This window comes from Leguminivora glycinivorella, chromosome 20 (assembly GCF_023078275.1).
Source record: "Leguminivora glycinivorella isolate SPB_JAAS2020 chromosome 20, LegGlyc_1.1, whole genome shotgun sequence".
NCBI lineage: Eukaryota > Metazoa > Arthropoda > Insecta > Lepidoptera > Tortricidae > Leguminivora > Leguminivora glycinivorella.
In genome coordinates this window covers 10,082,400-10,106,689 of record NC_062990.1, presented here as the reverse complement: position 1 = coordinate 10,106,689, position 24,290 = coordinate 10,082,400, and the positions used below count along the sequence as shown (strand labels likewise).

Genomic DNA, 24,290 nt, shown 5'->3' with positions numbered 1-24,290 from the left:
CTCTACGCGGCGCTACGACATTTTCGCTACATACGGGGAAACCCATGTAATCGGCTACGCTTCTACGAGCGGTGTGCCCGACAGTCGGGTTCTTGGTAGCGAAAGTGTTAAGCAATACTTACACTCAAGCCTCACAACTTCTATAGTCAGCACAAACATAGTCCACAATTTTTTTGTGAAAATATTTTTACACAATATATTTGATTAAAAAAATAACAGTCAATTAGCTAAGAAAAGAGATTCTGTGATTCCATTTTATCCCTTTTAATTAAATACGTAAATATTGGTTGCCAGTCTGATTTTACAAAATAAAATCTAATTACCATAGTCTTGTTATGCCCAGTCAGAAGTTATTTTTCGATTTGGCCGAACTCGGCTCAGCATTGTTACAATAATATATTAGCACAGTTCGACGTCCCTTTGCGTGCGAGACCTTTTACTTGAGAACATATTTTCTTATAAAATGAATAATTAGTCGGTTATAAGACTTATAAGATAGGTGAAGTTAAATAAATAAAACAGAGCTTTCACTTTATGTCTGTAATATTTAAGTTTTATTCGCCGATTATAATAACAGATATTGCAATCGCTTTACAAAAAGATTTACAAACTCGTATAAAACCTATTTCAATTAAAATATTCCGGATACTTCTTCACAATAGTAAACATATTAAATTCATACAGTTTCTTGTTTTTACCGTACAATTGTAGCATAGTTGCTTGTGGCCCGAAGGCAGTTAATTCTACATCCAAACTGACTTTGAATTGCGGTCTGAGTTCTCTAGTAACAGTAGCATCTGGCTTGATAACATATATTGTCTTATCTACAAGTATAACTGAACCTTGTTCCATCCCGTTTAAGGGTGCAATCATCCTGAGTTTGCCTTGAGACGGCAAACCTACAACTTTCTTAGGTTCAGAGTTATCTCTATCATTAAATACATAAACATTATTTTTAGAATCAAAGTAATACATGTTTCCTTCAAAACCGAATTCGAAAGCTTGTACATCTTTTGCTTGTTCTATTTTAACACTGCTTGTAGCTTCATTATTTAGTTTGAACACTTCATGATTTGCAGTTAAATAATAAACGGAATTCGTCACTTTGTTGTGTGCTAGTTGAATAATATTGTCATTAACAGTGCCATGTTTTACAGCACTATTATCAGCCTTGTTATATTTGTAAATACCATCTTTAGCTCCAAAATAAACTACATTTTCACTAGTAGCTACAGCATCTCTAGCTTCGTCTAGTACTTTTGTGGCTTTATGGTCTTTGAAAACGTATAATCCTTTATACGTATATTCATTGTTATTAATATCAGCTTCTACAAAAAACAGTGACTCTGGGCCATCATCATTGAAGTTGTTTTTATTGAAGGGGACGTATATTTTGACGATGTCGTGTTGGCTAGTGTAGACGATGTATTCATCTTTGAAGAAGTTTTCTGTGACCACGATATCATGAATACTAGCCGTGATAGTACCCACTAGGACTGCTAGGAGGCAGAGTGAAAATTGTAGGATCTTCATTTGGTACTCTGAAAGAGAAATAAAAGATGAGTTGATGCATATAAGTGCGTTTGCACATTATCCGATCCAATATCGGATGTAGGACCGATACCCCAAACACTACAGGTGCCATCTTGGATTTTTTCCATTGAAATCCTTCCCACATCCGATATCCGATCGGATAATGTGAAAACGGACTAAATATAAGCTTTTTATGCCACATTGTTAGATATTTTATAAATTATTACTTAATAGAAATGGCATTTGTCTGTTATGACAAACAATCTGTAGCAAACGTTAAACGTGAAATAAAAATATTAGTATCTAGAATGTAAATATTGGATTAAATTTACTTTTTTAATTCTATTTAATTGCAGTAGCAGTGATTAATTTCCGATATGTCGGAATATTGAGCAATAATATGATTTTAGAGTTTTGAATGATTCACGGTTATTTTAATTAAGATTACATTGACCGCAATATAGACTGTGATTATCTTTTTGTTTTTGTCGAGCTCCCGATATTACGACGCAGTTGCATGCATCATGCTTGATCACGGAAAACCGTGTTTTCAAAAATCAAAAAGGTAATCACAGCCTATATTCCGGTCAATATAAGTTTAATATGATTTTATATTAAGTAACGTCATAATTATGTTTTAATAGAATGCGTTCCCCATTCCCTTCAGCTCTGTGCTTCAGCTAAATAATTATAAGGAATTATTATTATATCGCTTGTCATTATCATTCTATTATTCTTAGATAGAAGGAACATACAATTTATGTATATTGATTTAGCTTGACCTATTAATATAAGTATAATTATTTACGAATAAAAGGTAAGTATTATTTTTATTCGTCCAAAATATGAATATACTTCGCTACAGTCGGTATACTATTCTAACACTTCACATTTATAATATATGTATAGTAGCAGAAAATAATCTATCATATTAATTTTTTGTATACATTTGCATACTTAATATCATAAATTTAAGAAAAACGGCTAATTGCGATGTCGATGAAATTTACAATAATTACGAGTATAGGTGCGTATGAAACAGACAATTTGGGCAACTTAAGGTTCATTTTTAAAACAACTCTTATGCCCGAGTTTTGCAGGGTAGCCCTGTGGGCCTCAAATAGTGAAATAATGATGTGGTGTTGGTAATTTTCATACCAACGACTTCTGAGAATGAAAAAAACAATCTATCTATATTAAACAGGGTGTAAACTTAATACGGGCGAACCTCTTAACGGTGGTGAGTATAGGACGTATAAAATGTAATTAGATAACTTTTACTTAAAATTGAAATATTTTTTTTATCCATACAAATTAATTCGGCCCGCAACGTAATGCAAACACACTCCCGTTAAACGCTCGTTGACAGTTGTCATTGATTGTCATCGGAACCACGTTTACAGTACATTGCTGCTAAGATTTTTTTCAAAAATTCATTATGGGGTGAAAATTAAGAGTACATCAAACCCTAAAAACACCTCTTAATTAATGATAACAATATTGAATTATACGCCTGGTTTCATTTATCGCCCTTATTACGTTTACGCACTGTATTGCTAGTAGGATTCGCTATTTTGTGTTTTTATAATAAGAAGTTCAATAAGTATTAGTAACATACACGATTGGTGTGTGTGAAGTCTCTAATCCGCATAACGCTCTCGTGGCTGCCCACGGGCCACGTCAGCCACGTGCAGTGGGTCCTAAGACTCGTAAGTATTCAAATACATATTATTAATGACGATACAATAGTTATTTACTTGATATAAAAGTCTAGCCTATATATGCCTGTGTGGTGACGGGTTAAGAATTTCAACACCCCCTTTCTTCCCGTGGGTGTCGTAGAAGGCGACTATGGGATATGGGTCAAATTGTGGCGTAGGCGTAAATAAATAAAATAAAAATAAAAATAAAATAAAAATAAAAATTGTTTATTTTCAGACAATTACAGTCCATAGTTGTTAGTGTACACTTACATGCTATGTTACGTTCTTATAATCTACTAACATATTTTAATGACTACAAAGTGAATTGAGTGATTTACCGAATCACATGCTTGTACACATGTAATTCGATATATCGCCCCAAAATGTCAGAGTCGAAACGCTCTGCTATCATCTTCAGGATCCCATTGCCGCTCCCCGCATACGGTGCACCACTGAAGCATTAGACTTTCGCATAATGGCATAAAAGTCGTCTACATGCGCATTCGCGAACATGCCAGAGGCACTACAATATCGGGGAAGCCTCAACAGGGCCCTGAAGATGTTATTATATTGAACCCTAAGAGAGTGAAAGGTTTTCTGCTTAAAGTTGGTCCACAGGCCGCTAGTATAAAAACATTGGCAATATGATCGGAATAGAGTAATTTTTACCTCAATGCTACATTTAGCGAACCTGTGCGCCAACATGCCACCTCTAACAGATAAAGCCCTTCTCTCCCTCTCCATGTCCATATCATCTTTTAAATCCTCAGTCACTATGTGACCTAAATATCTGAAATTGGTAACACGGTTCAAAGCAGTTCCATTTAAGATTATAGGAGGCACAGTCGCCGGACCCTTATTTTTACCTGTAATTACCATAAATTCACTTTTCTTCTCATTGTACTTTAAACCATGTTCCACAGCATATTCTTGGCACACTTCCAATAATTTACGTATACCCGCTACCGACGGACTCAGCAACACCATATCATCAGCATAACTGATATTATTAACACTTGTGTTGTCTATTCTACATCCAACATGCATGTTACTGAGTCTGCCGATGAGCTGGTCAACATATAGATTAAAGAGCCTAGGCGAAGTTAAACCGCCCTGTCTCACGCCACAATTAAGTGTATATGGATCAGAATAGGCATTGGCCCACTTAACTACATTAATTTGAGTTTTGTACCAATGTGACAATATACCTATTAATTCAGGTGGAATGCCTCTCTCTCTTAACTTCGCCCACAGTATATCGTAAGACACTAAGTCAAATGCCTTAGTTAAATCTAAGAAACAGGCATAGATGGGCGTTTCCCTCTCAACATAATAGCTGGCGGTATGTTTTAATGCTAAAATAGCACTTTCTGTTGATAATCCTTCTTTAAACCCGAACTGAGCATCATTTAATTTAATTTGCCGGCTTAAATACACATCCAATATTCTATCAAGGACTTTTGCCAGTACTGTTGCCAATGATATTGGCCTGTAATTAGTTTTATCTGACAGGTCACCAGTACCATTTTTAACCAGTGGTATAACTAAAGTTTTAGTGAGATCTGATGGCAAATATGCGTGTCTTATGCATGTGGTGTATAACATTGACAACAGCCCGGCAATATGAACACCTGCATATTGGAGGTGCTCAATACTGAGCCCGTCATGGCCAGGCGATTTACCTCTTTTCATGTTCTTAATGGCATCTACAACCTGTTCGCTAGTAATTTGGATAGGTATATAACCAGAGTTAAGCGTGTCTCCGACCACATTGTGTAACGATGGGCATGGCGAGAATACTTTAAAATGATCTTTAAAAACATTTGCAACATCTTTTTGGTCGCTTATCCCATCGACACTTGCAGGCAGGCCCACCTTCCCATTCAAGTTTTTTGTACTCTTCCAAAACTTACTAAATTGTTTTTTGGAATGTTGCGAGGCAAGTATATCAAAACGGATTTGTTCTTGATTATTTTGACAAAATTTCAGTCTAGATTTGAAAACCTTACGACTCAAACACATTTTTTCATACACCACCCCGCAGTTAGGTTTTCCATAAAGTACAAACATTTTATAATCTAGTCTGGCCTGTCTATGTGCGTCAGCGACATGCTTATTCCACCCTAAGATACATTTTCCTTTAACAGCTGCCTTGTGAGTCCGTGCCCGGCTGTCCACGGCTGCACTCTTTAGAGCACATATAATGTCAGAATATAATTTATCAATAACTTTTTTATGTGTTATGTTGTGGCACATTCTATCAGCACATTGATTTAACTCATAAGGAAAATGTATTTGTTTAAGATACTTATTACATAATTCATGGTACTGGTCTGATTCCTCTGTAGTCCTAAGACCCCATACAATATTATTTTGTGATTCGTTTTGTAAACTTAATTTATTTTTAATAATTTTCATATTACACACAATTTTTAATGGATAGTGGTCCGACCAGTATATGTCATCAACTACTTCAATATTTGCTATGGTAGACATTGCTGAGGTACTTACCACACAGTGGTCCAGCCATCTACGGCAACCATGCGCTTCACTTACATATGTATGAGTGTCAGACGATATACCTAATCGCACCACATCTGCACATATCCAACTCCTTTCGTGACAAAAATTGAAAAGTTCTTCACCAAAACATGCTGACGGATGGGCATTAAAATCCCCTAACATATACACATTTTCGACACTGTTGTCCTCAATAATAGCGTTCATTTCTCCTAAACACTGCGTGAAAAGTGGAAGATTACACGATTCGTCAGTCGGCATATATACGCACATAACTATAATCTCACGTGAATCAGCTGTTGAGGCCTTAATTGCTACTACGCGCTCACTGGTACACTTTAACACTGATACGTTACGGAACGCACTGCTTCTCCAAAGAATAGCTACGCCACCGTGCGGTCTTCCGCGGAGTACGCCACTGGAGAGATCTATTGAAGACTTGCCCGTGAAACTGAATTGGTTGTCTATTTGTCCTAAGATATTTATATCATGACTGTACAGCCAAGTTTCTTGAAGCGCCACGATGTCTGCTTTTTTGCATAGTTCCCGGACGCAGTGAAAGCTTCTTTTAATATTTTTACAATTATAACTGATAAATATGATGTTATCCTGATTCATTTAGAGGTTAACTTCGAATCATCCATTGCTTCTTCGCTGTCAGTCTTCTTGAAACGTATAAAACGCCTACAACTGACACCATTTGGCCATAAATTATCATTTAAATACAAGTGTAGATTATGTTTATACACGTACATTTTAAATGAATTATAGTGTCGATCTTTCTTTAGTGTCATTTTTTCCACTGTAACCACTTCGCTAGTTTTTTCCAAGATGTACTCAGAAATATCCTGTTCAGTAGATTCTTTGTTTACAAAAGTAATAAATAACGGCACTTTAATGTCGGCGGCTTTAAACTTCGCTCCCGGTTGCGGTATTGCTTTGCCAGTATTTCCGATGAACCGATTTCGCAACCTTTTCCTCTGCACTTTGATCCAATCTTCACTTGGTTCACTGTCTTTAAACTGGCCCTCCTTGCGAGCAACGTCCGCAAAACTAGGCATTTTTTTTTTAGTATTCTCACTTCTTTCTTTGTTCACAATGTCCGTTACAGATTCAGATGAGTTCAACTGAGAGAGGCATAGATTCTGGCTGTCAACGCCATGTTGTGATTGCGCATGCGCAATAGAGGTAGAGACAGAGTTCGCTTGCGCGGCATCACTTACGCGCGGGAGCGACAGAGAGGGGTGCGATGACTCGTTTGCTGATACTTCGGTCGTATCGTCGATCGCCTCAACGGTCTCAACGTCGCGCTCAGCTGTTACAGAGCTACCCGCGCATTCCGAATTTATGCTATGTGGTAAACCATAAGGCCCACTATCGAATAAATATGCTCCTCTTTTTCTCACGTTTACATTGTAATGGTTAACAATGGACGTCGATTTTAAGGTATCTAAATCCGCTTGCACTTTTTGTAATTGAGAAACTGTTGCATATGTTTCATTTAGACAATTTAGTTCGTTTTTTATTTTAATGATATCTTTCAATAACGTCACACAATCTATATGGTCGATCGATGTTGGTGGTAATTTTTGTAGATCACGGGCCACAAATATCGGCACTGAATCAGGATCCACTTCCTTGAAAACTAAAGTTTTGACTCAAAAATAACCTAACTGCAAAATTAAAATTTTGAAAAAACCCCCGACCGCGACATAGTGGACCGATTTTCGTGAAACATAGCTAAGAACACTCCCGACCAACTCAGCTTTCAAACAAAAAAAACTAAATCGGTTCATCCGTTCGGGAGCTACGATGCCAAAGACAGACACACACAGACAGACACGTCAAACTTATAACACCCCGTCGTTTTTGTGTCGGGGGTTAATAAGGAAATAGTGGAATTGTTTCAATATTCACAAACAGTGTGTTGTTACCAAAGGCTTTTTTTAAAGGAACGTAATCTTACATAGTTATTTAACTTAACCATGCCCTTAATTGTGCAACAAATCAAGGGAGGTAAGGGGACTTTTGTCAACGAGTGTTAATAACTCGCGACAGCCGCAAGCTGGAGACAGGTTATAGACACGAGTTTTCAAAATCCTTACCTCCTGTGTTACACACAATGTTTTTTATCACATTTGAGAGGAAAACACAGAGGACAAAATCATAAAATCTGTAATTCTGTATGTAGGTATATCTCCCTATATGTATTTAAATTTTATACATTTTCATGAAAAGTGTGACAGTTACAGAAATAATGTAGGAAAAGAAGATTATGGATAAAAATCGCTACAAAGTCGTCTTTGCAAGTAGGCATGTTCCTCATCACTATATTTTACATCATACAATCACGCCTGTATCCCATAAAGGGGTAGGCAGAGCACATGGAACTACTCAAGTTTCAGTGCCACTCTTGGCGAATAAGGGGTTGAATGAAAACGAAATTGTGACATTGCAGTGACAGGTTGCCAACCTCTCGCCTACGCCACAATTTAACCCGTATCCCATAGTCGACTTTTACGACACCCACGGGAAGAAATGGGGTGGTGACAATATTCTTGTACCCGTCACCACTCGGGCAGTCGGGCACTATATTTTAAGTCAATTATATCGGACAACTTAAATTAATTCTAAATATTTAAGTTAAAAATTTTATGAAGGGACTTTGCAGTGTTTTTTGTTCCTCTTTCTTTTCGTGTACTATTCTATATGTTTAGACACAATGCTATATTGTTCATGAATAAAGTACTATGACTATGACTATGACATGAAATGAAACCTGTTTCTCAAGTATCAAGAGTACTTAGTATATGTTAGACTGCTATAATTTTCACCACAACTGGCGAACGTAGGTACTTAATCAGACAGTAAATGCCGGGGTGAATAGAGACGAGGCTTAAAATGTAATTCGCTCTGCAATTTCTTTAAAAAATATTACAGAAATTATTCAAATTGTATCTTTCAATTCTTATGATACACTTTGTGTAAGTAGATATTTAGTAAATGTCCGGTAAAACACATTTTAAGCCTAGTCCCTATTCACCTCGGCATCCCTATTCACCCCATAATGGGGTGAATAGGGATGCCGAGGTGAATAGGGACTAGGCTTAAAATGTGATTTGCTCTGCAATTTCTTTAAACTACAGAAATCGTATTCATTCAATTTGATGGATCCAATGGGGTCCCCATTTGATGGATCCAATGGGGTCCCCATTGGATCCATCAAATTGAATGAATACGATTTCTGTAGTTTAAAGAAATTGCAGAGCAAATCACATTTTAAGCCTCGTCCCTATAGACCCCGGCATCCCTATTCACCCCATTTTACTGTATTCCAAGTGTAAAAGAAAATAATAAAATAATTACATGTTTATTACAAAACTCAAACGTATTACAATATAAATATGATGTACCTTAAGTTTGACCTGTTACTGCTGTTATATCTAAATCACAAAACATATCCACATACTATGAATGATGATGATGACCTTCAGCGGCGGCGCCCAGTTGCATCAACATAGCCATGGTGTCAATTTCATACAGTTTCTTGTTCTCAGCATAAAATTGATGGCAGGTTGGCTTAGGCTCGTAGGCAGTAGGCTTGCCTGTCACTCTAGTTTTAGTGATGCTGGAGGACCCATCAGGTTTGATCAAGTATAAAACACCATCAACAAGTAAGTTTGCGCCTTCTTCCATTCCTAACAAAGGAGAAGACAGCGAGATTTTATCAATGTTTTCAGGTAAACCTTCGATTTTTTTAGGTGCAACGTTGTTTTCCTCGTCATAAACGTACACATCCTTCTTGGAGTCGTAGAAATAAGCTTTTCTGTCGTAACCAAAGACTAAAGATTGCACGTCTTTGAGTGTAGCTACTTTCTCGCTAGCCGTAGCTTCAGTGTTAAGCTTGAAGACTTCATGGTTTGCTGTTACGTAGTAAATGGTATTTGTGAAGTTGAAGAAAGCTAGTTGAATAATGTTGTCAGTGACGGAGCCATGTTTCTCAGCCTTGTTGGCAGCTTGGTTGTACTTGTAGATACCATCGCTAGCTCCGAAGTAGATTTCGTTATCGTTGTTCGCGATAGCGTCTCTGCCGTTGTCGAGGAGTTTAGTGACAGTACCGTTGTTGTAGAAGTACAATCCTTGTTCTGTTACTTTACCGTTGTCGATATCAGCTTCGACGATGAAGAGTTGACGTGGCTTCTCAGGTTCCTCCTCGCTGCTGTCTTTAACATCAACGAAGTCTGACCAGAAGTCGTGTTTGGGGAACTGGTTGATGGGCGCGAAGATTCTGACAATATCATGCTTTGCAGTGTAGATGACGTTCTCTTCTTTGATGAAGTTATTGAAGACAAAGGTTTCAGGGGCTTTGTGCTCGTTGGAGTCGCTCGGGGCAGCGAGGCAGCACCCGATTAGCAGACAGATGAATGGAAGGACCCTCATTTTGTATCCTGCAAATAAACGATTATTAAACTTTCGGAATTTACATTATATAGTACACAATAAATGCGGCAAATAAAAAAAAGAAAAGTATTAAAAAAATATCAAAAACACATCGCATTTTTATCATGATGAAGAATCATCATATGATTCGACACACGCCACCAATAGCAATAATAAACGTGAGTAATTAAGTAAGTAATTCGTAACAGTTTCAGTTTTCAAAAAAATGTAATGAATACCCTCATAATAATGTAATTAACATTAATGTATTGTTACCGTACTTATTATGGATGGTGCAGAACATTTTCAAAATAATTTCTATGTACAGACTACAGAATTCATTATTCCGCGAAATTTTATTTAAGTAAAATGTTTTACTTGTTTCTTTCAAAAGTTAGAGGGGGGCGTAATATTGTTTTCATTGGGAGAGATAGATTACAAAAGTATTCATGTACTTAGGTCGAAAAACGATACGATATTTTTGAAAAACCTACATCTAATGATGTAATAAATGTTGTTTTTACGAAAAAAAGTGATTTTAATTTTATAGTTCGGGACATGGAGGGCGATTTTTGAATCTCGCATACGGGATTTTGTCACTAAAATACCGGTTGAAAACGGTGACTTGCTTATTATAGCTTGCTTTAAGTACTTAGTTGTAAACTTTTATTGTTTGTTTTTTTTTCATGTTCAATTTACTGTTTTTTTTATTTAAGTTTCATGACACATTGGATTTATCTGTAATGTCTTTGAAATATGTTTTTAAATAAATAAATAAATAATTATTTTCAGTGAAAATTTTCTGAATTCAAACGCGTGAGACTCAAAAATCGGCCCGCTGTATAATTTTGTCTGTTTTGTGTGATTTTGTTTGTAATGTATACAGTACCTACACCTAGGTATTATAAATATTGTTAAATAGGTAGTACACAGTTAGTCCTAGGTATTATACATTTTGGTAAATAGGTAAGGTAGGTATAGTTTGTTAGTCCAATATCTACCTGTAATGTACGGGCGGACATTTTTTTTTCAGAAATGTAAATGCAAAAACTGTAAGGCTGTCTGTGTCGTGGTCGGCCTACGTTTTTTATCAACATGATTTGTTATACCTAATGAATTTATGTTAATGCATAATTAAAAATAAAGTCTGAAAAAAAAAATATATATATAATTTAGAAGGTTACAAGGAAATTAGGCAACTTACCCGTTCAGACAATCTCCATACAATGAACAACTCTTTCTTCAGTGACACCTAACATATATGCATGACATTTTAACCTTTTTAGGGTTCCGTACCAAAAAGGTACAACAGGAACCCTTATGGTGCGACTCTGTCCGTCTGTCACATTCCTAAATATCTCGAGAACTACTTATGCTATCAACTTGAAATTTGGAATAGTTGTGAACATTGTGAACCTCTACAAATAGAAGGTATAATTTTTTTAAATTTATTAATTTTAATTGTAGAAAATGGCCAAAATGAAAGGGGGGCAAAATGTAAATTTCAAGTTACTAGGTCAAGTGGGGTATCGTTAGAAAGAGCTTAAATTAAACGTAAATAAACTATTTTTTATAATTTTTTTGTTGTGGAAAAAAAAAGAATTTTGAAGGAAAATGTAAAAAAAAATACCGTCCCCCCCCCCCCTTATCTCCGAAGTTTACCAACGAAAAATTATGAAAATTTTAGGAAACATTGGTTTTATGCTAAATATTACAGGAAAAATATAATCGTGTTTGTATCTTGAAAACTTTTTTTTTAATTCACAAAAAACTTTTCACATTTTTACTTTCAATTTACACACCCTTGCGGATGTATATCGTACTTCAAATTAATACGAGATGTTACGTAAACCATCTTCTGTCCAATAAAGTAAAAACTGTTTAAATCGGTTAACATTATAAAGAATTATCCCTGAAAAACCAGGTCGCGCAAATTAGTTAGCAAATTGACCGGGAGATGGCGCTATACACTATAATACTCATTAGTGCCTATACTTTTGTCTTCTAGTCATTAGAGTTACTTATATGAAAATATGAGATTATTTTTACTAGGTAGTTTGAAAGAAAGTTTGTACGGAACCCTCGGTGGGCGAGTCCGACTCGCACTTGGCCGGTTTTTTTATTTATCGTTTATCTGGCAAATTAAGAATAGGTAGTCATTGTATAACTAAAACATTTGATTATCACGAATCTGTAACCTTTGCCTCTGAAAAATAAAAAAGAAGTTTATGTAGGTATTTCACAATTAACTAGCTTTTGCCTGCGGCTTTGCTCGCGTTAAATTCGAAAAGTGCGTAATGCTCCATACAAATCCCCCCTCCCCCCATTTTAGGGTAGTGGGGGTCAGAAAGGGACAAAAAGTTGCCTATGCCATTCTCCATCACTTCAACTATCTACACCAGCGGTTCTCAAACTTTCTCATGGAAACTTGAAAACTTTCTCAATTTTCCCATGGAACCCTTTTAGAATAAAACATCTGACGGAACCCTTAATTTTTTTTTATTGCAATCTTTATTTTAATAAGCAATCATAATAGTAAAATCTAATCACTAGATTCTCTAATGTGAGGTATTACATGAAGCAGTTTTTTTTATTTTTTAACAATTGGTGAATATTTGGTTTTATGGAAGAGAGTTGAAATTGCATATCAGGTACCCAAAATTCACACGGAGCCCCCAGAGAGGCTGGGAGGAGCCCTAGGGGTCCGCGGAGCACACTTTGAGAATGGCTGATCTACACCATATCTCCACAAATACGTCACTCCGTTTTGGCGTGAAAGACGGACAAACAAACAGACACACTTTCCCACTTATAATATTAAAGTATGGACGTGTGTGTACGCACGCACAAAAAATGTTGATTTTTTTTTTCAGACAAGATAGGCTGTCTTATATTATAATTATAAATTAATATAATTCTTATTTTGGTAACTTTTGATAAGACATAGGAATAAAACCAAACGAGCCCAGATAAAACTAATTACAAAAAATGAAAGTTAATGATCATGCACCTACCGAGATAGGATTTGAAAAATATATTATATAATATAATATATTTTTCACCACACCAACTCAGGGTGTCCACTACTAAACCCAAAAAAAAATCCCTGACTTTTCCTTGACTTTCCATGACCATTTAAGAAAATTTCCCTGACCAAACTTTCATTCTATGATGACATTTTTAGCTCTTTTGCTCAGGGTTGTCGGTTTTTAGTCTTAAAAAAAACCTGAAAAAAAGCAGTTTTTTTAGAAAAACGGAACCGTTATAGGTTCACTCGTGCGTCTGTCACACGAGTTTTTTTTCTGGAATATGTTTGTTTTCTCACGTACGTAAAGTACGAAATATTAAGATTTGCAAGGCAGTTCATACTTTTATACCTACGGTTTTTTTTACCTCTATGTTAACTATTAAACTTTAATTTCTGGTTTTATAAAATTAACATTAACGAAATCTGTAGTTGGTAGTTATCGCAATTTACTTTTGGCTATACCAGTGCCGGCCCGTGCACTCTATCAGGGTAGAGCGAGTTTGAGTTTCGGCACCCGTGGATATGGTATGGTAGAAAAAAATATCGCGAGCGCAGCGAGCGCGAAAATGTTTCCCCTTTTTTTATTTTTTTTTTTATTTATTATAAATGGGCTTACTCTTGACCACAGACTAGCCAAAGGCAAAGACGTGGCCTACGATGGAGTGAGCTCGCCCAGAAGATGCCTGTTCACTCTTGATTTGAAGGTTGCCGGGTTATATGAGCTTTTATACGGCCCTGGGGCTGATAGTAGTTATTACGTACAGTGAACTGCAAAATTGCATGGAAAAAGTATAAATGAACTCATTGATAAATTCGCCATGCACTTTTGCAGCTGATAGCACATAACAAACAAAATTGAGTACCAGAGCGAGCAGGAAAGCAGGCTTGAAATGAAAACGAGATTTCGAGCGTAGTGAGCGTGAAGTATTGACCAAGAACTAAAATACAATACAATATAATACAATACAATACATTTTATTTTCCAAATTTGCATTACATACAGCCCTAGTTAATAATAGAAAAATAAACAATAGAAATATACAAGAGCTTCTTGGAACAAACTTTACAGTAGCCCTCACACTACGTCTAGCCTGTATCGTGAGGACTGGAGCTTATAAATACGACCTATCTAAAAGAGGAAAACGCGAGCGAAGCGAGCGCGAAATTTTTTGTCTGTTGTCAGAGTCGGGGTGCCCATTTAGGTGTTTTGCCACGACATACCTTTAGGTTTCAAAGTGATTCTTATCGTCAGGCTTATTATGCTCCTTTGACTCATACAAAATTGCGCCTCTATGTGACGTTTTGCGCCATTGGCTTTATGAGGAACTCCGCTTTGGAACGTCGGATAGATACTTAGAATTTGGGTTAGAGGCCAGGGTGGCTAGCCGAATGGCACAATCGCTCACGAAACGCTCACGAAACGAAGCGCTAGTAGATATCTATCTCTATCGCGCTTGCGTATTGGCGCGACAGAGCCAGCGGCGTATCGCTTTCGTTTGGCGTCGGAGAAATGCCATTCGGCTACGGGGCCAGGCACTATACTTGTCATAAAAAGTCTAAAGAGACAATTCTAAGTTGCCTTAAAATCACTACCGGGAATCCATCTTTGCTGTCATGGATGTCAAGAAATCATATTATTTTTTCAATACTTTTTGATTTTTTTTCTTGGTGCCAAGTTTTTCCCTGACCTCCAAATCATTTCCCTGACTTTCCCTGACTTTCCATGACCACTATGAGCTTCCCTGACTTTTCCCTGACTTTCCCTGACTTTCCAGAAAGTGGACATCCTGCAACTGGTAAAGTCTTTCTTTGCTATTCGAAAACAGATAGCAAAATTGCATTTTATCCACAAGGGGGCAAAGTAATTTCATACAAATTCTCTGACTCGATGTCTTAATCTGGCTGCTAGATTTTACCTATAAATGATGATTTTGAATCATAAATATTGAATAAATTTATGGATTTCATTTATTTTGATGTTTTATAGTCAGTATTTTGTTCGTGTTGGTGTGGTGAAAATTTTTGTGTTTCACTCGGTGGAAAAGTTTGTTTAACCTTCGTGCCTTGATACCCTCGCAACGCTCAAGATTCCACTTTTTGAACCACTCGCTACGCTCGCGGTTCAATATTGGAATCTTTCGCTTGCTCGGGTATCAATATTGGCACGTGCGGTTAAACAACTACTTTGCCCCCTTGTAAAACAAATAACTATTTCAGCAGAAATGGTGCTTTTTGCTCGTACTAGAGCGCAGAAACATCGTACGATACATGTGCGAGTAGGAAATTCGTAACTCGTGTCAATTTAAAACACTCTTCGGTCATGTACGAAGTCCACATTACATTAAATGTGCGGATTTCCGAAATGTAATTTTGCACATAATTTAAATAACTATGATTTGCTGTGATACATAAACGATTGCTAATGGATATGTGCTAAATATAGATTAGATATGCTATTATCAGTATCGTAAAACGTGCCTACTTTTCACCCCTCTGGGAAACTAAGCTCCAAATTACTAAAAAACTTAACGATTAATGAATTAAATGTTTGTAATTTCCTTAACGTGGAGCAAATATTGGCGCAAAGTAGACACGTTTTACGTTATTAATAAGTCCATATTAATATTGGCAACAGATTGTTTAACTCACCAATCCTCTCGACTTTTTCGCTGCTCTGTAAGAAATCACCATCGTAATCTCTATGAGTGATATTCGAATCTTCATTTCTATCGTCAATTTCCGAAGCTCCCCAACTCCGAAGTAGTTTAGTATCATTTTCATTGTACCTAGTATCTTAGGTTTTTTATACACCTTTCGCTGCCGTTTTTGAGATCCCCGATAGCTTCTTAATCACTTCGAATTTTTACGATTTTCTATTCGTAGTACAATTTGTTTAGTTAAAATTGTACTCCGTCATGCACGTTTCTTAGAAGTATTTTTTTATTAATATACACTTCTCCGTTCATTGCCTGTTCAGCAGGGAAGTACTGACGTTGAGTAATAATGTTACTTATCAATCCAGAAATAGGCACAAAATTGTCAGTGTTGTGTTAATGTCACTGTGGTAAAATAGCCCACTGATGGAAAGTGAAGACAGAGTCTAAGATGGAGCTCGCCGATTCAGTAATAGCCTATTCACTCTTGCTTTGTGATTTGTAAAACGATATTCACAGTCTGTGTCGAATTTTAAACTGCATTAGCAATTTTATTTTTCTTATTTATTGTAGTTATACTTAATATCTTCATTAACATATGAGATTTGTTTATAGTTTTGGTAATAAACACACTATTTTATCAACATTTTAATATTCATCATCTGCGTTTAGCTAATGATGTAGTGATTAGCATTTATCTAATAAAAGGAACTCGGTATATTAGATTAGGTAAATAACAAACCTGTATGTTCAAATTAGTTTATTTGACATTTAATTAAAATTCTTTACCTTAAAACCTTCCATCGATAGCCCAGGGGCCCATTTCTCAAAACTGAAAGTTACAAGTTACAAGCGGAAGACTCTTTCCAACTGGTCATATTAGACATTGATAACCACTTGTAAATTGTAACTTATAGCTTCGAGAAATGGGCCCCAGTTCTACTAAATACCTAATACCAATGCCAATAATGTATGTATTACTTAGGTATATCCTTTTTGGTTTTACTAGATTTAGCTCTGATTTTATAAAATTATGCTCTAGTTTAGTAGGTGTTAGGAAGGTCAAATGAAAGTCACGCATAATTAAATATAGTAGGTAAGTTATTTTGGACCACAGTCAGCCTTTCAGCCACATTTTCGAAGGTTTTATCGTAAATCTTTGTAATGTAATGTAATTTTTTGTTTTATTTAAGTTAGTTTTTTTTAACAATTATATATTATGTTGCTATGCCCTCTCAGGGTTCATGTTGAGACTATATTATACTTAGGCGAAGATCATTATGTGTACATATGAATTGCAATAAAGCATTGAATTGAATTAAATATATTCGTGTAAAGTCGCCGTCAATAGAATTTGTGAACAATGTAAACAAACCTTGTAGTCAAAATGTCTTTGATTTCCATTCTAACTCATCAGATACTTACTAAGTCCATGTCTTATTTAATCAATTCATATCACATTATGATCTTCAACCTTTAAAATAATAAATTTGTGCTCAAATATTGATATTTTATATAAAGGTTTGTTTACATTGTTGACAATTTCTATTCACAGCAATTTTATTTAAATTTCGTATGATATGATATATGTTGTATAATTAGTAACATTCGAAGTGTTTATATACTTATGTTATGTAAATAATATATTTTGTTGTACAAAAATAAACATTTCTTCGAAATGTTCATCAATAATCTTAATTTATCCTGTGACTCACATTACAGGTAAGTGAATAACTTTTTACTACGTTTCATGTAATTTTTTTTCGTTTCGTTAAATGAATATAAATGAACATACCTAATAATTTAATATAAAATACTAAAGTCATATTTGTACAGTGTGAGCTCAATAAAAAACTATTAAGTATACTGATACTTGTGTAGGTAATTTATTAGACATCGTTTTTTTTTTCACGCGATCTATCTGTGTTAAAGATGAGATCGACCTTTTGATTCGCTAGGCTTAAAACCAGGTAAACTGTGAAGAACACCAACGCTTGGTCTGAAAAAAAAACAAACAATAAGTAAATGTAATTTTTTACAATTGTATTATAATATATTGCGAGCCAGAATCACCTCTCAAAAATTAAGAAAATCAAATTAAATATAAAAAAAATACTGGCAAAGAATAAAAAAAATGTGAATAAAAATCAATAATATACTTGCACCGGAAGCGACAGAAAGCAGTTTATTTGTGTATCCTTTTAATTTTAGCTGTAATGTTGGTAATTTATTTTAATATACACCCTGTTTTTATTGAATTGAAGATTCATTACATCAAATACAATTAATTTCTCTAAGATACTAGCGTCTTAATTCTTGCGGTTATCGAGTTATTAAAAAAATAAAGATAATTGCTGAACATGTGTGTCACAGCCTTTACCAATTCATAATGTTATTTGACATGTGCCGTCAATCACTTGACACTAACTTGAATGTTACTCTTAAGGGTCTCTCACATTAATAAATTCATTTATTATGTATGAAAATGAAAGAAATTTTTTTTTTGCAAATTTAACTAAAAGTTATACAGGGTGGTTACTACATAATAATGAACCTCGTTAGGTTACGTCGTTACGTGTCGAATTTAACGGAAAACAAAAAAAAAAACACGGTGGAAAACAAAAAAATCAAGGCGTAACAGTAAAAAAAAAGATTTGGAATATTTCAGTTCAAACACTACATTATAAATGATGAAATAAAAAGACAGAAAAAATACTATTTGTTTCGTGAATGGTTGGTATTACGTGTCAGTATATGATTTATCAAATAAATGTAATAAAATCATATAAACTATTTTAAAATTAAATGGTACCAAATATCTTAAATGCAAAATAAAATTAAAGACACGAAATAAATTAAATGGACTTACCCATTTATTTGTTTCCCATTTTTTTATATACCTTACATAGGTATATAAAAAATTGTATCCAACTTTTTATTTTACTGCTTAAAATTAGTTCCTACATTATTTGATCAAGCTTGTCAAAACAAAAGAACTCTATTTTTATTTTAGGTATTAAGTTTTAGTAACATTTATTTCTTGCGTTTCATTTAATTTAATAATGACCATCAATTAATTAAAAAAAAATATTTCGGACCATTTATTTATTTATTTATTTATTTAATCTTTATTGTACACAAAGAAAGAAAAACTTATAGTACAAAAGGCGAACTTAATGCCAGACAGCATTCTCTACCAGTCAACCTTTAGGCAAAGCAGAGATATTACCATATAAATATTGAGAGAGTTTATTATTGAGAGATACCATTGTATGAATATAAATCGTATTTCATAGAATAATGACTCACTTTATTAAAATATTTTATAACCATTCGCTTATTAAATTATCAGATAGGAAATTTGTGTTTAAAGGGTTATTGAATAAAATAACATATTTAACTTAAAATAAAACCTTTATTGTTTAAATGAGAATACTTTCAAATTACATCCATTATTTGTATAATTTAAAACATCAAAAAATTATTACATTCGTAATTTTAAGGCAACGTCATTGGCACAAATATAAATTTTATATAAATAAAACATCAAAAATATGTTTATTTTTCAAAAATGTCAAGTATCAGCCATGAATCACTTGAGATTTTTGTTTAAATTAAAAAGAAATGGATTGGTCCACTTATTTCCAATTTTACAACATAAATATAAATAAATTAGTTTAAAAAGGCTAAAATTCAATTAATTTATGAGAAACGTGGTAATTGGGCAATATATTTTACCATATCTCTCATAAAATCCTATTTTATTGTCATGTAAACTTTTGCTCATTTTTTTGTATAAGGTTACCTAAGTAAATTTCAATTACAAAAATATATTTATAACGATATATTCTCACAAGCAAAGCAAACTAATATACCTAAAACTAAGGCAGTTATAAAATCCCGTTTACAAAATTACCTAAATACTGGAAAAGTAACATTAATTACAGAATAAATACAGAAAAAACCAAAGGAATATAAAACGGAATACAAAACAACAAAAATAATGTATTTCAAAGATAATAACAATTTTGCATCTGGATTTAAATTAATTTAATTAGAAAAAGTAACAACGCTTTTTGATAAAAAAGCAGCCAATAAAAAATAAAAAACAAAACAATGCACCAAATTACTGTTTTTTGTACTGTAGGTATTAACATACATTTAAAAAAAAAACCATTAAAAATGAAAGTTTTTGTACGGATCTTTAGCGTAGTGATTTCGTGCATTATATAATTCTAAAGCTTATTTTATAAAGATTTGTAAAACGCTAGAAATTAAGAAGAAGAAATAGAACTAAGAATTTAGTTTGATTAAAGACGTTTAGCAAATCTTTATAAAAATAGCTTTATTTAGCTAATCAAAGTTGCATTTATCCATATTAGTTCAGATTGACGCTCGAGCCTTAATATTCTAGTCCAAGCCTTAACGACTTAAGCCTTTAAGGCTCGACCGTATGGGTCTGTTTTTAATATAGTGTAGCGCTAGGTCGAACCTTACAGAATATATGATTCGACCGAACGGCTCAGTGCTCAAAGACTCAAGGTCAAATATTAAAGGTTCCACTTCTCTAGGCTTAGACTGGAGACTTTAAGGTCCGGCCGAATGGAGTATCAATGTCTCAACGCTCCTTTGAGGTCAAGTCTTAAAGGCTGAACACTTAGAGTAAGGCCTGAGTGAACGCTCGGAGTGGAGTATTCGGCGGGGTGGGGGAGCGTGCGTCCACCCTATCCAGCGTCAACTCAGGACACTTGTATGATTTTCAATTGTTTGACTTGCAAGTGCGTACCGCCCCGCAGCATACCAAATATGGGCGTGCACTCAGGCATTACACCTAAACTTACCTCCTTATTCATAAACGTTTACTAAAGTTGAGAAGACGATAAAAAAAAATTCAATCATACCAATACGTCAGAAAGGGACAAACGATTTTCATCACCTTGTGAACTTCAGTGAACGTTTACGAATAAGGGGGGACTTTAAGGCTCGAGCGAACGGTATAGACGTCTCACTTGGAGTGCACGAGGTTGAGGAACTCCTCCCTGGTCTTGGGGTCGTCACGGAAGACTCCCAGCATGGTGGAGGTGACAGTCTTGCTGTTGATCTTCTGGACTCCGCGCATCACCATACACATGTGACTGTGGGAGAAAATTGGATATTAACTTCATGAAGTAGGTGTATTAGGGCCACTTGCACCAACGAAAATGGAGGGTTAACCCACCATTTTATATGGAATTTGATAGTTGACAGCCCACTAACCCTGAGTTAAGTAATTGGTGCAAGTGGGCCTAAAAGGATTAGGGCGTTCCATGCTTAAAGGTTCCTGATGTTTTGTTGAAGAAAATGACGGATTTCCGTTATGCACAGATAAAAACGTCCGTAATGCATTCGAAGCATAAAGATTAAAGACCCTTCCTGCAAAGCCACAAGTATCCTTCTAAAGAACGGAAGTTCTTTGGTCCTTTTTAGGTTACTTTTGCATATTTATTTATGCAGGCTCCAAAATGTCTTCAATAAATAATTAATGTTTCTACACTATTAAGTATATTGCAGAAGGCGAGTAGGCTTTGGGTCAGAATAAAAATATAATATATAGTATAAGGTACGCTCAGAAAGGATGTGTGTGGAGCAAGGAGAAGTAATGGTCATTCTGTAAGTAAGAACTACACTTTACACTTAGACTGGCTTTTAGAAGATACTTACACTCCTTCAATGACGACGGCAACGCCCGCCGGTCGAACGGCCTGGGTGACGGCAATAGCGATCTGTTTGGTCAGTCTCTCCTGAACCTGCAGGCGGCGAGAGTAGATCTCCACTATCCTGGAAATTAATGACAACTAGGTCAGTTATGTTCATTTAATCAGTTTTATTTGAATTTGCGAAATGTTCTTTGATATTTGCCAGTCGCTTTTGGATGAAAGAAAACATCGTGAGGATACCGGACTAATTCTAATAGGGTGTAGTTACGGGTTGGAAGGTCGAATGGCAGTCGCTTTCGTAAAACTAGTGTCTGTGACAAATCTTGGGATTAGTTATCAAACCGGACCCCAGGCTCCCATGAGCCGCGTCGAATGCAGGGATAACGCAAGGAGGATGATGATTCAGTTTTATTTCCACGTGTTTTACTACCCCTTTACTCTCGCGGTGTTAAGAGACCTACACCGTCTAAGGAAGTCGACTGTTACCTACTTTAGTATTTATTTTTGGGTCATGCACGACATTTGGCTGGCGAGGTTATCGGTTACAGTGCAATGTCTGATTAACTCACTTATGTAAAAGATGAAACTTTTTCGCAAATTTGCTAATATTTGTTTATTTGCTTCCAGGAGTCCGCGGAGCATCGGTTCAATTTCATATCTACAACATATTAAACCAGAAAAGATAAGGTATCCATCTAGCCAACTTGCTGAGCCCAAGGATACTCTTGCGTCAGATACCCTATTGAGGCCTTCTCGTAGAATGGTACCAAATGGTGTCCACAATAGAGAATATCTTGATTGCATTATGTAGATGACGTACCGGGCCAACTTGCTCAGTCCAAGAATCTTTCCTTGCGGCAGGTATCCGATGGAGACCTTCCCGTAGAACGGTACCCAATGGTGTCCACAATAGAGAATATCTTGATTGCATTGTGAAGATGACGTACCTGGCCAACTTGCTGAGTCCAAGGATCTTGCCTTGAAGTAGGTACCCTATAGAGACCTTCCCGTAGAACGGTACCAGACAGTGCTTCCACATGAATACTATCGCAATAAACTCAATAAGATAACGTACCTGGCCAACTTGCTGAGTCCAAGGATCTTGCCTTGAAGCAGGTTCCCTATAAAGACCTTCCCGTAGAACGGTACCACATAATGCTTGCCCATAGAGACTATCGCAATGAATTCGTTAAGATGACGTACCTGGCCAACTTGCTGAGTCCAAGGATCTTCCCTTGCGGCAGGTACCCGATGGAGACCTTGCCGTAGAACGGTACCAAATGGTGCTCACACATGGAGAACATCTCTATGTCCTTCACTACCACCATCTCGTCTGTGTCCTCGTCGAAAATCGCCTCGTTTAGGACCTCTGTAAATAATTGTGATGGTTTAGCAATTGCGGTACCCATATGTGTTTCTGCTAAGGCACAGTATAATAAAGAGTACTATCGTATAGTTTGGCCACTATCGCTCCCCACTGAAAGTGCAGCCCACCCCTTCTCGGTTACCTCACAGTTACCGCCTGTCAAAAACGTGAACAGTCGACCTATCATATCTCACTCATACAAGCATGGTACGCGTTCACGTACACGAGCTTAGAATGTGTTCTAGGAACGCGCCTCTTTCATATATTTGATCGCAAGTGTCCGAGGTGTGGCTAAGGTAAGGTGAAATAAGACTAAAAATAATTTATTAATATAAACTACGGTTGATAACTTCAAAATTATATTTTATAATGCTATTTCCGGCACGATTAAAAGTAAAAGAGGCAAAAACGGAAAATAGGTCTGTTTCGCATTCATTCTAGACTTTCGGACTTTCGAGAAAAACAACGACGCAGTGGAGGGGTTTAGCGCCTTGGAAATTTAAATCAGCAATGTATCATGTGATATCAACTTTTTTCGCTAGTTCAGGTAAGTTTTTTGTAAAACGTTTTTTATAAGATTTATTGATTTATTTTCACGTGAAAAGCTAAGTCAAATGCATTATTACAATATATGCACTATTATTATTATTTAAATTTGTAATAATAAAAATTCGAAATAAAATATAACGAGAGACCTTTTATTGGGCTAGGGGTTAAGACAAGGGTCAATACTAGTACTTACTTACATACATACAATCACGCCTGTATCCCATAAAGGGGTAGGCAGAGCACATGAAACTACTAAAGCTTCAGTGCCACTCTTGGCAAGTAAAGGGTTGAAAGAAAATGAAACTGTGACATTGCAGTGACTCTCGCCTACGCCACAATTTAACCCATATCCCACAGTCGCCTTCTACGACACCCACGGGAAGAAAGGGGGTGGTGAAATTCTTAACCCGTCACCACACAGGCAACTTACACTTACCACTTACCAGGCAGGCTTACTTATACTTTAGAAAAAATAAATAAGTAGCACATACCTTCAAGGCTTTGATCGTAGCCCTTAGTGAAGAAGAGCATAGCTTTGGCGGCTCTCTCGGGGGTCTTCAGCAGGCCCTGCCTGTCTGGGTCTTCTCCTAAACCTGAAACAACATTATTATGTAGAAATTTTCTATTTCATTGAGTCAATTTTTTTTGCAGAATATAAAAAACTCTAACAACGAATGTTGACAGCTAAATTATAAACGCGTGCACTGAGAGAAGTTTGCATTGTGAATTTAACAAGTTCGACTTTCGCGGGTTTATCTGTTTGAAACAAAAATTTTTTAGTAAACGGAATAAATCACAATA

At 35.7% G+C, this 24,290-nt stretch overlaps 2 protein-coding genes across 6 annotated transcripts in view; both read right to left on the bottom strand.

Annotated features, from left to right (window-relative positions):
- Nucleotides 1-525: 525 nt before the first annotated feature.
- On the bottom strand, nt 526-15,978 carry LOC125236985. Its single transcript, XM_048143898.1, has 3 exons — nt 15,874-15,978; nt 9,226-10,204; nt 526-1,541 (listed from the first exon to the last, which is right to left on the bottom strand). Coding segments are annotated over exons 2-3 (972 nt in total). The 5' UTR covers nt 10,197-10,204; nt 15,874-15,978; the 3' UTR covers nt 526-1,540.
- Nucleotides 15,979-20,630: 4,652 nt separating this feature from the next.
- The window catches only part of LOC125237008 (GTP cyclohydrolase 1), a 48,049-nt gene continuing 44,389 nt past the window's right edge, over nt 20,631-24,290 (bottom strand). For all 5 annotated transcript variants that reach the window (XM_048143923.1, XM_048143925.1, XM_048143922.1 and 2 more), the window contains 4 exons: nt 23,981-24,082; nt 22,778-22,943; nt 21,579-21,695; nt 20,631-21,013 (listed from right to left, as the gene is read on the bottom strand). In XM_048143923.1, the coding sequence (XP_047999880.1) occupies nt 20,884-21,013; nt 21,579-21,695; nt 22,778-22,943; nt 23,981-24,082 (515 nt within the window). In that variant the 3' untranslated portion in view covers nt 20,631-20,883. The remainder of the gene's footprint in view (nt 21,014-21,578; nt 21,696-22,777; nt 22,944-23,980; nt 24,083-24,290) is intronic.

Excerpts from the sequence above, each read along its gene's own strand:
- LOC125236985 (XM_048143898.1), bottom strand. The coding sequence starts at position 10,196 with ATGAGGGTCCTTCCATTCATCTGTCTGCTAATCGGGTGCTGCCTCGCT.